At 45.9% G+C, this 15,978-nt stretch overlaps 1 protein-coding gene across 1 annotated transcript; it reads left to right on the plus strand.

Annotated features, from left to right (window-relative positions):
* Positions 1 to 2,213: 2,213 nt before the first annotated feature.
* On the plus strand, positions 2,214 to 14,201 carry LOC136578817 (cytochrome P450 11B, mitochondrial-like). Its single transcript, XM_066578990.1, has 9 exons — positions 2,214 to 2,605; positions 7,142 to 7,297; positions 7,744 to 7,943; positions 8,183 to 8,386; positions 8,646 to 8,800; positions 11,368 to 11,534; positions 11,777 to 11,855; positions 12,617 to 12,808; positions 13,974 to 14,201. Exons 1-9 carry the CDS (start codon positions 2,319 to 2,321, stop codon positions 14,082 to 14,084), a joined length of 1,551 nt encoding a protein of 516 aa, XP_066435087.1. The 5' UTR covers positions 2,214 to 2,318; the 3' UTR covers positions 14,085 to 14,201.
* Positions 14,202 to 15,978: the final 1,777 nt, after the last annotated feature.

Raw genomic sequence — 15,978 nt, forward strand, 5'->3', positions numbered from 1 at the left:
TAAATGTTAAGAAAAAAAGAATGCAGCGAAAGCAGCGAGTGAAAACGCATGGTTATGAAATCAATGATTTTCAATGGTTTGATACTCATTTGCGATTTTACACTCAAGCCTTGCTAAGAAAAATCTGTGATATCGCTCATTGTTTTCAATGGGGTTGGCAGCAGCAGCGCCAGCCCCATTGAGAACATAGCGAGTACATCGCGGACATCAGCCACAGCTGTGACGGCTATGGCAAGGGATTCCTTCATCCCCGCAGGCACCGCGGGGATGAAGGAATCCTCTGCCACAGCTGTGGCAGAAGTCCACGAAGCTATCCCATTGCTTTCAATGGGGCTGGCGCTGCTACGGCCCCATTGAAAGCAATGGGTGGCAGGCAATGATTTTCCGGGAAGGGCTTGAAATATATATTGAAAGTCCCGGCCTCTAGAAGAAAGACGACGACTGCTGAGGCCGGGGAGAAGAGCCGGACTGCTCTTCTAGGTGAGTAAAACAAAATTTTTCTTTTTTTTATAGCTAGGGCTGATTTTCGGGGAAGGGTTTATATTTCAAGCTCTTTCCCGAAGATCATTGCTGCGGGGGTTGCCTGCAACCCATTACTCTCAATGGGGTCGCAACAGCGCCAGCCCCATTGAAAGCAATAGGATAGCATCACGAACTTGTGTGACAGAGGATTTCTACATCGAGGGGAATGAAGGAATCCCCTGCCATAGCTGTCACAGCTGTGGTAGATGTCCGCGATGTACTCCCTATGTTTTCAGTGGGGCCAGCGCTGATGCCTCCAGCCCCATTGAAATCCATGAGCGATATCGCAGATTTTTTTTAGCGCTGCAAAGCCTTGAGTGAAAAATCACAAATGAGTATGAAGCCAATGAAAATCATTGGTTTCGTAATCATGCATTTTCACTCGCTCTTGCATCGCAAGAAAACCTATCGCTAGTGGGTAGGCGCCCTAAGAAGCAATTTTTTTAATGCGTCTATTATGCACGAAAACCACGCTCGTGTAAATGAGCCCTTAAAGATATACTATTACTATGAAAGGATTATTAGTGAGCACTATTACTGTGAGGGGGATACAAAGAGTGTGGCATAGCATAAGGGCTCCTGTCCACGGGCGATATGTCACTGCGTTACCCGCGCCGATAATCCGGCTGCAAGTAACGCAGTAAATGCTTTTCATAGACTTAACTAAGCGCAGCCCAACGTCCACGAGCGGACAATCATAGTGATTCTCTGCTCACGGGATTTAAATCGCGGTATGCTGCGATTTGCCGCAATGCTCCGCAGTGAGCCTATCCATCAGATAGGCTCACCGCGGAGACCTGTAATTTCTCCCCCCTGCTCCCCTGCGGCAGAATATCGCTAGCGATATTCCGTCACAGCTGTGGACAGGGAGGCTAAGGCTGGGTTCACATGGAGCAGAATAGCCTTGGAATTTCTGTGCGGACCCTCTGCACTCCTCTTCATTTATTCAGCGTATCCCAGCAGGCCCATGCGTCTTCTCAGAAATGTACGACTGGTTCTGACGAAGCATAATTTACACCAGTTTCTGGCGTAAATTATACATAACTTTGTTGGTTAATGCAACCACGCGCCCCCCCCCCCCCCCCCCCAACAAGCCTCATCCACATTTCCTAAAAGTGGCAAGACCAGTGCAGAAGACTGGAGAGTTACAAAATTTTTATGCAAGCGACCTTTGCATCAAATTTTGGGACCTTTATACAGCAGTTTTCTGGTGTAAAGCTTTCTTTCCATTGTATGTGGATCTGCATATATTATATACTCCAGCAGCCACATAACTTTTCTGCCATGGTTTATATTGGACTTCTAAACTTTTGAAGCCTTTGATATGTCATTGCCAACCTCGCCACAACATCACAGAACCCATCCCAATAGTAAATATCATGTGTCATGTAGATCACAGCGGTTCACCTTCAGTGGGAGGGTGATAGTGGGTGACACACACACACAGAGCTTAGATTTTGAAGATTTGCTATCACCTTTTTAATACACGATGCCGCTCAATTAATATGACATCTGCACAACCCTAATCATCATTTATATGTAGCATGAAACATGTGAGCTGAAGAAGGTCAGGGCGGGAAGGTCGGGGGTCTGAGCCAGGGAGGGGAAGCTCTGTGTCATGGAAAGATCTGGTGATAACTGCTGTATATGAGATCAAGAAGACAGCTGAGAGAGAGCTTGAGACTGGAGGCTGTGACATTGGGAGTCAGACTGAGACATTGACTTGTCACTGGGGTAGACAGCCATGAAAGACTGAGCCATCACAGGGAGACGATTACTGCAGAAAGCAGAGCAGGATGGAGAAAAAAGTCCTCAAACAGGTTGGCTCGTGTCTGATGGGACACCGTTCCTTGGATCCCTGCAGCTTCCTTTGGACAGGGATGTCACGTATGTCTACTGCTCCACTGGTCCAGGAAGCCTCCTCAGATATTTCTTCCAGCAGCTCAGTTTTACCTTTCCACGCCATCCCCAGCACAGGACGCAATGCCTGGGTCAACCTCTTCCAGTTCTGGAGAAAAAACAGTTTCCAGCGGATGCACCAAGTCATGGAGGAGAATTTCCACCACCTGGGGCCCATATACAGGTAAGTGGTAAACCTGTGCCAGTGGCTCTGCTCACGCCATGGTTCTATTTAATGTCATATGATGCATATCACCAGTGCCCAACAGACCCTGGGAAGAATATTGTTGCACCCTGTGCTATTCTCATCAAACCAGCCAGAATCCGCAATGGAAACTCAGAGGTTATGTGATACTGGCTATCAGCACATATTGTGAGTGATGGTGAGGTTTATTATTATAATAATAATATCTTCTCTGGGGGAAGTATCACTGAAAATTAGAGTAGACTATCACATTGCAGCCATCTAAGGCCGCCTGCAGACGGGCGGGATTTCCGCCGCTGGAAGCCTGCATAGGATTGCGTTAACAAACGCAATCCTATGCAGACAGCCGCGGTTTGGCCGCGCGAAATCTCACGCGGCAAATAAACCGCGGCATGCTCTATTTCTGTGCGGGGCTCTGCGAAACGTCACTCACCCACCGCCGGCTCCGGTCTGCACATGTGCCGGCTGCCCGACAGCCGGCACATGAAAGAGCCAGTGGCGCAGGTGAGTATGCGCTGCTCTCTGCAGGCGGTCGGGTCCCGCGGTGAGAATTATCGCTGCCGGATCCGACCCGCCCGTCTGCAGGCGGCCTAAGGATGATTATATTATTTTACCCCTAAAAATCAGAAATCCTTCAAACACATATACACTATATGGACAAAAGTATTTGGTCACTGCAGGTTTTTCAGAAAAAGTGCTTTATTTTTCTATTTAGTAACGTGTCGGCCCTCCTTTTGCTTGTATTACAGTGGTAACACGTCGAGGCATACTTTTCACAAGTTCTCTGTAAGTCTGGGTAGGAATAGCTCGCCATTCCTCGTACAAGGTTGTGAGAAGGGATTGTTGTGAAGATGGGCGTGGGTGGCGTTGTCGTACCCGTCGCTCCAGTTCATCCCACATGTGCTCGATCGGATAAATGAATAGTTATTACAAAATGAGCAGCTTTTTATTTTACCCATGCCCTTTCCAGCATACTGTTCGGCAAACTCAGTATTTGCATATTTGCTGATTTTGTGCAGTGTCCAAATACTTTTGTCCATATATTGTATACACTCACAGGTCCTTGTATTTTCCAGTTTCTGATAATTCTGAGCAACTGGTTACTATTTGTATGGTAATTATAATGGCAGCCATATTGGCATTCACCCAAATTTCCTAGAAACAATTTAAGATTCCTCACACAAAGTCTAGAAGCATCTACCATCCTGGTGAAGAAGCAGAAGTCAGAATATCTGGTCTACAAGGTAGAGGTGCAGACAGGTCTTTTTGCATCCGGCGCAAAGATACAGTTTGGCTCGCCCTGTCCCATCAATTAATTAATTAATGTAGCATGACTTTTGTATTTATTTTTTTCCTACACGGTGGAGTCAAGACGTTGACATCTGAGGATAGCTCCCCCACAGTATGGCACAGCATGTTAACACAGTTTGCAAATTGATTCTTATTGGTTGTGCAGTTTTGCAGGTAGAGTCTCTTTTTGCCTGCAAAATTGTGCAGCCATTTAACAATCAATTAAAAACTGCGCCAAACCGTATCTTGAAACAGTTTTCGGCCATACTGTCATACTGTGACAATACCGCTCTGCAGCCCTACTCAAAGTCCAGAAGTGTAACTAACGGCTGACAGACCCTGGTACAAAAAATTTAGTTTGGGGCCCTGTGCACAACTTCATTTTAAGGCTGCTGGCGACATTACATCCATAACTTTCCACTACATCACTGGGTCTCTACAGCGTGGATTCTCATTCAAAATAATGAGAGACTTTAGATGCAGGTTTCGCTGTGAGTTTGATATGAAATTGGCACAGATTCCTCTTCAAATCCACAGTAGAAGAAATACCATGTTAACATGGTCTTAAGTGACCCATCAGTGAGGCACCAGCAGCCAGGGGTGTTGCTAGGATCTTAAGGCTGGGTTCACACGGGGCGGATTCCGGTCGGAAATCTCGCAGTTTGGCCGCAGCAAAAACCACGAGCTTTCCGCCAGGAGAACCGCCACGGAGAAACCTGTGGCGGCTTTGAAGCGGCCCGGCCGCTCGCTCTTCCGCTGCGGCCGGCGCTCCCATAGGGGAGAGCGCGGCCGCAGCGGAAAGAAAAAATAAATAGACATGCTGCATATTTGAAAGCCGCGGCTGCAGCCGCCGCAGCCCCGGTTCCTGCCTGACTTACCGCAGCGGATTGGCCGTCCCGTGTGGACGAGATTTCTGAGAAATCTCGTTTACATGGCTGGCTAATCCCGAGATTAGCGGCCACAGGCGGATTTGCCGCAGGCGAATTTCCGCGGCAAATCCGCCCTGTGTGAACCCAGCCTAAGAAATCAAGGGCACAATCCCAAACACGTTTGTTCTTCCTCCTTCTCCCACACAATAATAGTCTCCCTTTGTGCTTCCTCCACAGTGTTAATGTCCTCCTATGTGCCCTTACACAGTAGTAGGCCTCTCTTATCTGCTCATGAGAACATCTTCAATTCCTACACTCTAGAAATACTGCAATAAACTCCCCCCGTCAGCATAGCCTGGAGTCGGACCTCTCCAATACATATGACTGGTCACATGCTCATGAGATCATTAAAGGACGTTCAGATTCTCTAGCAACCCTCCTATACATGTGACTGGTCACCTAGTCATCACATTGAAGGTCTCTTAGCCGTAAAGGTAGCGTCTTCCTCTGCTCTCCTTCAGCTGGTAGCCTCCTTTGACTGTAGGTTGGTCTAGTCTCCCTCCTCCTCATTGCCTCTGGGGCACATGCCTTCTCTGCGTCTCCTTGCTATGTCAGTGCTTCAAGCTACGATTAAGCTGCAGATCCTGAGCTCCATGGAACTACTTCCCTAGACATCAACATTACTGAGCGTTTGGGATGACTTGAATCATGAAGACCAGAAAATACCATCAGTTCATAAGGCTTTCCACAGAAGTCATCCAAACTCAACTAATGTATATGGGGGTCTTTCAACGCTCTGCTGATGGCAGATGTTGGAGGAGAGAAGGATTTCATAACGTCCAATACTTTGCTCCCATAGGGAAGAAACTGCTGCTGGAGGTAAACAGATGGACCTAGAGGGAAGGTGACAGAGGGGTCTGGAGGAGGGTTACAAAGGAGTCTAGAAGAGGAGGACAAGTGAGTCTGGAGGAAGGGGACAGAAGGGTCTGGATGGGTAGGACAGAGGACTGTGGAAGGTGGGACAGAGGAGCCTGAAGGGTCAGCTTAGTCTGTAGGGGGAGAAAGAGAAGCCCTGGGAAGGGGGCAGTGGGAGAAAATTCTAAAGGAGGAAACAAAAGAGGCTGGATGAGGTAAAGAGGAGGCTGGAGAAGGGAAAGATGAGGCTGGAGGGGGGCAAAGGAATTTGAAGTAGTCAAGACTGGAGGGGGAAAAGAGGAGAATAAAGAAGAAGACAAAAGAATTTGGAGGGGACTGAAGAGACTGGAAGGCGGGTAACAGAGGAGAGTGTAGGAGATCAGGGGGCAGAGGATAGAAGAGACTGCAGGGAGAGATGGAAGAGACTGGAGGAGTCTGAAGGGTGACAGAGGGGTCTTGAGGATGACAGAGAGATATAAAAGAGGGGAGATCTTAGTATTAGAAGTTTCACTATCGTTTGGTTCAGTACTAACTCTGGTGGTCAGAAATTTTACAGGTTTACCACTTTTACAGTAAAGAATCATCTCCTACAGATGTACCAAATGTTAACTTGACACTTTTATTATTAAAGTGACGCTGTAGGGAAAATCCTCTCCTTTATTGATAAATTTTATTTCTTCTACATGCAACTTGCTCCCTCCCACAGTCTTAGAAATTCTGTGACAGTTCTGGTGAGTGCTTCCTCTTACGGTCAGAGATTTTGCAGCGTTGCTGTTCATACTGCAAAGGATATTCCCATGTATTGATAAAATTAACTTTTTTTCCATATACAACTCATTTTTTACCTATAGCACTACTAGTTACGCCATCATTTTTTTTTTGGGTTACTGTCTACTGCTGTCAAGGATTTCATATGTTTACCACTCTTACTGTAAAGAATCCTTTCCTGTATTGAAGACATTTTCTTTATTCCACAAAAATCTTGTTTCTCCACACAGTATTAGAAATTATGACATATATTTAGTGATTACTACTTCTCAGGAACCAGAATTTTACAGTTTCACTGCTCAAACTGTAAGGAATCTTTCATATATTGATAACATTAACTTTCTTCTACATTCCTTCCTATAGTGTTAGAAGTTACACTATTACTTTGTTTGTTACTACCTCTTGCAGTCAGAGATTCAATAGGTTTTACTACTGTTATTGTAAAGAATCCTTTCCTAGATTGATAACATTTCCTTCTCTTTTGATGCCCTTCCATAACATTAGAAACTCTGCTATAGATTTGGCCATTACTCCTTCTAGTAGTCAGAGATTATACAGCTTCAATGCTCTTACTGTAAAGAACCCAGTCCTGAACAGATGAGGACTCCTCCCTCCATTATTCATCAGTATTACGGGCAGGATCATGTGACTCTTTGTGTTTCCTCTATTGTAGGGAGAACCTGGGCTTCCATAGCAGTGTGAACATTTTGCTTCCTCAAGACACTGCCCGACTCTTCCAATCTGAGGGTGTCTTTCCTCGTAGGATGACCATTGAACCGTGGGCGATCCATAGAGACCTTAGAAACCACAAATGTGGTGTATTTCTACTGTAAGTAATATGTACTCTGCAGAGTTAATCTCAGGAGTGAGTGAAGAGTGAATGTATGAACAAAGCAGGCATATGGTAGAGTAGCTTCTCCAGGCACAATATGTCCTGTTATATTACAGCAGGCCGCTAAAAGTTGGTCATGCTATTTTAACTGCATTGAAAAGCAGTCTACATGGTACGATATGGAAGCATCCTGCCAATTAACACAAACTGTGTGACTGTACGTCTGTGAACACCGAATCACTGCACCATCAGACAATTACTGGGCAGAGCTATAGAGGCGCTAAGGGACCACCCCTGAGGTTTGTTGTCATTCAGTTTTCTCAGATCTGTGACCTTTGGTGACTTTTTTTGTGAATGGAAGTGAAGAGTCAGGGAGGCTCCACCATAGATTAAGACTTAGGGTGGAGAACCCTTCCCCTTAACAGCTGTCATTGTTTATATAGGAATGGAGAAGACTGGAGATCTGACCGGATTATAATGAACAAGGAGGTCTTGAGCCTGACCGGAGTCAAGAAATTCCTGCCCTTCCTAGACGAGGTCGCCAGAGACTTTGTGTTCTTTATGCAACGACGAATGAATAAGAATACGAGAGGAGCCCTCACTGTTGATCTTTATGCAGACCTCTTCAGATTCACACTAGAGGGTCAGTAAAGCCATATAATTGTACCCACCCATCTCTAACCCGGGCATCATCTACTATACAGAGATATGGAGCATGTGGGCATAACCTAGACATTTTCTGTAAATAATTATATATGTACAGCTGGTATAAGTTATACATGTCACTGAATATAGTTATATTGACCGTACTGGTATAACATGGGCATTTTTTGGTGTATTATTTCAAAATCACTGTGCATTTTTCCTTTTTGCATCCTGCAGCCAGCAGTTATGTCTTGTATGGGCAGCGTCTTGGTCTCCTAGAGGAACATCCAAATACAGAATCGCTGCGGTTTATTGGCGCTGTGGAAACTATGATAAAAACCACCCTCCCGCTGCTCTACTACCCCCACCAACTGATGCGGCTCTCAGACAGCCATATATGGAAGGAACATATGAAGTCCTGGGATATTATTTTTGAGCAGGGTGAGTAGTTTACTTGTGTCCTCCAGAAATAGAGGAAATTAAGAAAACTTCACCTGTACCCATCCTATCAACACCCTGTATGTACCACATGCCCTCCCTTTCCTGTATATAACATTTTCCTTCATCTCCCTTCCCTGTATATATTGTCTACCCTCCTTTCCATTTAGGCGCCATCTGCCCTCATCTACCTTACCCCACCCATGTCCTGCACCTTCTCCTTTCCTTGTCTCTGTATCTGACCATGTGTCGCTCCCTGCAGCGGATCGGTGCATCCAGAACATTTACCAGGAGTGCTGTCTGGGTCAGGAGCGAGGATACTCAGGGATAATGGCGGAGCTACTGCTACAGGGAGAACTTCCACTGGACTCTATAAAGGCCAATGTTACTGAGCTGATGGCCGGAGGGGTGGATACGGTGAGAGGAGCTCGTGCATCCACTGTTATACGCTATTCCTTGTGTTCTTTTATGTATTGCTTTGAGGTTTTATATGGTGGTGAAGCACCTGCTTACATCTCCCAGGGTAAGGGCTTCTGCACACTGGCGATACCGATATCACTGCGTTTTTTAACACAAAAGTCAACAGGAATTTTTAATCTGAAAAACGTATCGCACAAATGTGCGATTTTTGTGCTATGCGTTTTTAGCAATAGAAAGTCCTATTGACATTTGTGGTAAAAAAAAAAACTGATATTGCGATCGCAAGTGTGAAGGCACCCTAGGGCTGAGCTTACATGACCGCATCGGATTCCGCAATTAAAATCTGTCCTCCTTAACAGGCATGAGATATGACACAGTTTATGGAAAGTCTTTTACACAAGTTCAGTTAAACAAGCAAGACTATACTATGGTCGGCTTCCCACAGGCGTATTTACGCACACATTCGCTTTGCGTACTTGCACAATGGACATTGGATTTTTGCACATGCATGCCCTATATATTTACGTGTGCAAAAAAAATTTATGCAAGCATGCTCCCATTAATTTCAATGGGCAATTAAGTTTAGTTTAATATGAGTTATCCTTGTGCGCAATAAAATAGGACATACTGTGTTTTTTTTACACAATCAAAAGGCGTGTGAAAAAAACCACACATGACCGAATTCATTTAAATCAATGGGTTCCATTCACTGCGTATTGCGTGCTCAAATTTTGCATGCAAACTACAAAGCACAAATGTGTTTGTGTGAATAGGCCCTAAGTGTCTGATAAAGGAAACTATGGCAACAACATACAGTAGTATTATTTGAACCCAATGGAACCAGTTACTAACAATCAGTTAACAGTATAACTCAGTGTATACCCTATGAATGAGATATTCTTAATGCTATGTGCACACTTTTGGAATATCACTATCAGTTTACAGTTCACCCTGTTATGTGGTAAGTAGCTTCACGGATTCTATTTGGAGGTGAAGACACCCTCCTAAGCAACTTAAGCCCCATTTACATGGGACGACTGTTGGGCAAACGATGCCAGACACTCGTTCCCGCATGTACTTGCTCCCGTGCTATTACACAGGAGCGAGTATCGCTGGCTCTCTGATAGAGCGGCCAGGGGGGCTGGAGTTTTCACTCCTCACTCTCCCCCACCCCTCTCCATTCACTTAATACAGTGGCTATTCAGTACCGAACGGCCGCTATTTACCCTGAACGATCGTCATTCAGGATCATTGCTCAGCGTTGAAGCTGCATAAAATCCTGAACGATGATCGTTCAGTGTAAACAGCAGCCGTTCAGTACTGAGCAGCCACTGTGTTAAGTGAAAGGAGAGGGACAGGGGAGAGCAAGGAGTGAAATCTCCAGTCGCCCCGCTGCGAGCCAACGATACTCGCTCTTGTGTGACAGAACAGGAGCGAGTACATGCGGGGACAAGTATTAGGCAGAGTTTGCCCGACATTCATCCCGTGTAAATGGGGCTTTAGTCCTTCACAATCTTCTGTTAACCAAATAACAAAATCCGTCTGAGAATATATATTCACTGTCCATTGAACAACCGATTAGCACAATACCTTTGAGGAGGCTGTACACTGATAAGTCTGCCACTATACAATCACAATTGCTTGCACTGTTGAAATTTAGTTGCCGATGTTTGCAATACCCCTGTCATCCTTTATCCCATTCAAACTTTGGAGCCTGCAGTCAGCAACTGCAATTAGGCAATTAAGCCTCCTCTGGCTGAATCTGTCTCTGGAGTCTGGACTGTATGTGTCAGTGAGCGCTGCTTAAATCAACTGAGTCTCCCTCTATTTCTCAGCTATAGGTCTTACTGACTGAGTCTCTTTCTTGCACTCTCTGAAATTGCTGAGTCACACCAGAGACCAAGAACAGGACCTGTTCTTTTTTTTTTTTTTTTTTTTTATACCCAACACTTTAGCCAATCAATGTGTAACTTAGGTGCTGTCAGTCCATAGCACCAGAAATTAGTTAAAACAAAGTCATGTGACCTCTGTCTGAAGGTCCTAGCAGGAACATAAAAGTAGGGCAGTAATATTTATATGCATTTAACCCCTTACATCAGCACTGGGGATCTGCAGGTCTTCTGGTCGAGATGTTGATAATCTATAGTATAAAAGGTATATACTTCAAATGAACATAAGCAAAAACTGCCGAATTCAGCAGAACCAGCCGACCATCTAATGTGTATGGAGGTATACCGATTCTTTGTGTTGGGGGAAAGAAGAATTAGGCATGTTAGATTTCAACATGCCCAATCCTTTGTTCTTACGGAAGAGAACCTGTAATTAGAGGTGTCTGGAGGAGAATGAAAAGGTTTGGAGAGGGATAGAAGGGTCCAGATTTAAAATTTCATTTCTTAAACTGCTGTAGTAAAATGAAAGCTACTGTGGGCAACAAGGACAGATTTTCTTTTAATTTTGATAACTAAGACCGACTGTGTAAAAGAAATTGTTGCCAAGCCCTGACTCTTCACTCTCCTTCCTGGGCATCTTGTGGTGTTTGACTTTCATCTTCTTGCCCCCTACAGACAGCTATGCCCTTACTCTTCACCCTCTTTGAACTAGCCCGGAATCCGTCTGTACAGAGACAACTCAGGGATGAGATCCATAAAGCAGAGGCTCAAAACCCTAAAGACCTAAATCAGCTACTGAACCTCATGCCTCTGCTAAAGGGCGCCATCAAGGAGACACTTCGGTAAGTGGTGGCTTCTCCATTCAGCAGGTCTCCCAAGTGTCCTGGACCCTCCAAAACAGTCCCAGACTTTAAGGTCCTGTTCTGCTGGGGGGGTAGGTATTAAAAGCAAGGAGAAACTATAATCACGATACATTACCAATGTTACTGGATGTTGGTTCTATATGGACATGGTAATATGACCACTAGATGGTGCTTTCTTGCTGGATATTACAATATTTGATCTTTCGCTCTGTTATCTTCAGGTTGTATCCGGTGGGGATCACAGTACAGAGACATCTGACCAAGGACATCACGCTGCACAACTACCACATTCCCTCCGGGGTGAGACATCCGGCTGTTTTCTAATTACTTGGTTTCTCTTGCTGAGAACATTCACATTTTGCTTTACTGGCTAACATGGTACCAAACTTTTTTCGTTCTACACAAGATACAGCAATCTTCCGGACCTGCCTTCTGAAACCCCATATTCCCTGGTTATACCTGGACGCCACATGTGCCTCCATAGTCTGTCCCCTCTACCCCTACACATGCTATACTGTGCCTCCACATTCTGTCCTCTTTGCCCCCATTTCATGCAGCACCTCCATATTATCTTTTCTACCCCCACATGTAAGTGCTAGACTGTGCTTCTATATTATCCCCTCTACCCCCACATGTACCTCCACATTGTTCCCTTTACCCTCACACGTGTCATATTGTGTCCCCTCTACCCCCACATGTGCCATACTGTGCCTCTATATTCTGTCCCCTTTGCCCCATATAATGCAGCACCTCCATATTGTCCCCTCTATCCCCACATGTATGTGCTATACTGTGCCTCCATATTCTGTCCCCTCTGCCCCCATGTGTCATCTTGCACCTTTATATTCTGTCCCCTCTTTCCTCTCTATACCCGACAGGTGTGGCAGCCCGTAGATATTACACCCCACACCCTGATCTTTTCTATAGTGGGTGCAGTGTCACAATGACTCTAGATGATGATAAAAAGAAATTAGGAAGGATTGTATGTAGTAAATGTGTAAGTACAGAATGTTTTAGAAGCAGTTAGTACAGGAATCAGTAACGTTAGCTCTCTCTTGCAGACTCTGGTGCAAGTGGGTCTCTACCCGATGGGTCGGAGTTCAAAAGTCTTCCAGGACCCCCTACGTTATGACCCCAGCCGCTGGATGCGCAGAGATGACACAAATTTCAAGGCTCTGGCGTTTGGCTTTGGATCGCGGCAGTGCATCGGCAGGAGGATAGCCGAGACTGAGATCATGCTTTTCCTGATGCATGTAAGTTCTGTGTTCTTGGGAGGCACTTGATGACGGGCGGCATATGGGTTTTTTCTTTAACATTTCTTGCTCTCAAAATCTCATCATGCCACTGCTGTATCACTCTTCCAGACCATATATGATATCTATAGAGGAGGCAAGAGGTGGTAGTGCTGCTGGGGTGAGGACAGTTGGGTGAGTGGTAACTGGTTGAGGACTGGTAAAGATGTGTTGTCTGGCGGGACTGGAGCAAGGTTAGATGGCTGGAGGGTGAAGGGTGACTGAGGGGAGGACAGGTGGGTAACAGGTAAGTGGTTGAGGACAGGTAGGCGTAAGGTGATGTGATGGCAGGTGACAAAGGGTCTGGGAAGAGGACAGGTGAGTACCAGGTGACAAGATGGCTGGGCTAATGGCAGGTGGATGACAGGGTATATGGATGTGGAGATGAAGACAGGTGGGTAGCAGTTGACAGTGTCTAAGGTCAGCAGATGGGTGGGAAGTGTTTGGGATAAGAATAGATGGGATGCAGATAATGGGGTTTTTGGGTTTGGTGAGCTGGCAACTGAATAAGGACATGAGGTGGTTTGGGGTGTGGAAGTAACTTGCAGGTTGGTGGTGTCAGTCCACCTAAGGGCTTATTCACATGGAAGCATACGTAAAACGCTGCATAAACATTGCAGCATTTGAAACGTGCAGGGAAAATTGAACAATTCGTATGCTCGCATATGCATTTTTTTTTTTTAGCAAGCGCATAACTGCATGTAACGCGTGCAAAAAAAAAACCCACTAGAAGGGAAAACAGTCTAGAATGAGGTTCTTCCTGTGCGTTTTTTTGTTTTTAATTCATTAGCATGTTTCCTAGCAACATGCGTGAAAAATGTAACCACTACGCTAGTACTTGCGTTGGCATTGCATATCATACGTGTCCATAGAGAATAGGGCTCTTATGGATGCTGCGATTTTTCTTACGCACATGACATACGCAATGACTGTACGCAAGTGTGAATTGATCAATGCAAATTCATTTACTTTCCTTTACTCTATTCACCGCGATATATGCATGCGTAATACACTGTGAAACACGCAGTGAAAATATGCCCGTGTAAAGAGCCCTAAGGTTGCTGGGGCTTAGTAGTGTTACCCGTTTCTGTACGTGTCATCTTACACCTTCACTCTCATCCTCCAGATGTTGAAGAATTTCCAGATTGATACCGTATGTAAAGACGACATAAAGACTGTTTTTGGATTCATCTTGATGCCAGAAAAACCACCGCTACTGACCTTCCGTCCAATCTGACCCGGCGTCCTCCTCCCTCCACTGCTGTGCAGCAACGGGATGCAGGCTAGATTGTAAAGTTCTGTGTCCAGTATGTGAAAGTGTGTACTGTACCTCATAAATAAAGAGTAAAACATGCACCGCCCCTGATTCATCCGCACCCAGAGAGGACGATGGGGGTGATGAGCCAGGACCACATTGTTACACAGCTATATGCAGCACAAAGAACCAGTCCACACCATGATAAAGAAAAGTGGGCAGGGGCGCAGCTTGGTAATGCAGGGGTGGGGCTATCACTCGTAGCACTCTTCTGACTATCTGTGCTGTGAGGGGCACAGCTCCGGCTCCACACCTAGCTGCCTCAGTTAATATTAGAACCCACTGAACATAGCCGCCCCATCATCTTCTGTACAGATGCTTCTTGGGTCTCTTCCTTAGTGATCATAAGCACCCAGCTCTCCAGGGACCCTGAATAGTATGGTATTGTTGTATAAAAATACATTCCCCACCTCCCTTGCCCCACAAGCAGTCTTGACTGTATCCTGACATTCTATTCATGAATAGAATGTCAGGATACAAAGAGCTATAGCTGGCACAAAGAATACTGCAAGGCTGGAAATTATGGGACATAATGGCTGGGATGTATGGAGGGGGGGGGGGGGGTTTCCTGGATGGAAGGCTATGAAATATGAGGCAAAAGGAGCCCCCAGGAAGTGGAATGATCTGCGGGGACTGCTAGGGAAGTCTGGGTTATAATCTGGGTCCTAGAAGAAGAGGGAGGGTTGCTATATGGGTGAGCTTGGAAGAGGGGTGTGAAATACAGTTGGTCCTAAGGGATTTGTGTCTGACCTATAGGGGAGCTCCTGGGAGAGGGGGTGCTGTGATCTATAGGGGAGCTTCTTCAAGGAGGAGGCTGTGATTTATAGGGGAGCTCCTTTGGCAAGGGGGTTGTAATCTATAGGTACATTCCTGTGAAGGGAGATCCTGTGTCTATAGGGAAGCTCCTGCAGGGAGAATGCCTATGATCTATAAGGGAGCTCCTTCAGGAACAGGGGCTGTGATATACAAGAAGCTTCTTGAGGGAAGAGCCTGCAATCTATAGGTAGACTTCTGGGAGAGGTGGGTGTGGTGTTCTATTGGGGAGCTCCTGCAGGGAGGTCTATGATCTATAGGCAGTACCTTGGCAGGGGGTGCTGTGATTTATACAGGAGTTCCAGGGAGAGAGTATGCTGTGATAAGAGCATCTCCTTCAGGGAAGTGTCAGAAGCTCCTCGGGGGAGGGTTTGTGATCTACAGGTAGACTCTGGTAAAGGTTGTGTATGCTGTCATCGTATAGGTAGACTCCTGGGAGAGGGGATTTTGTAAGCTATGGAAAGTTCCTGCAGGGAGGGGGCCTGTCATCTATAGGGGAGTCCTTTCAACAAGGGAACTCCTGGGAGAGGGGATGCTGTGATCTATAGAGCTCCTTGGAGGAGCTGTATTAGCTGTGATCTATAGGTAGACTCCTAGGAGGGGAATGAATCTTCAGTTTGCCCAGGCTGTGAGGTGACTGATCACTGCCCCTGTTGTCAGCGCTCGGCAGCATCAATGGCAGCCAATTAGAGGGCAACATCTGTTCTGTCCATAACGATGCTCATTAGATGTAGTAATTAAATAGGAGCATCTGCTAAAACGCAGCCACCCAGCTCCCCAAAATTCAGAACCCCCTCCAAGAAAGAGCCGAGTACATCTGCCACCCCGCAGTGCATACTGGAACTCACCTCAGCGTTTAACCCCTCGGACCTTTCCACAACTTACCAGGGATCCAGAAAGAGATGGACTACGATTGTGTGCATCATTTCAAAAGTGGTGCATTGATAAAATCCATAAATTCTACTTAATCTGCAGTTAGCTGGAGCACAGCTACCGGTGGGGC

The sequence above is a fragment of the Eleutherodactylus coqui genome, chromosome 9 (genome assembly GCF_035609145.1).
Source record: "Eleutherodactylus coqui strain aEleCoq1 chromosome 9, aEleCoq1.hap1, whole genome shotgun sequence".
In the NCBI taxonomy this organism is placed as follows: domain Eukaryota; kingdom Metazoa; phylum Chordata; class Amphibia; order Anura; family Eleutherodactylidae; genus Eleutherodactylus; species Eleutherodactylus coqui.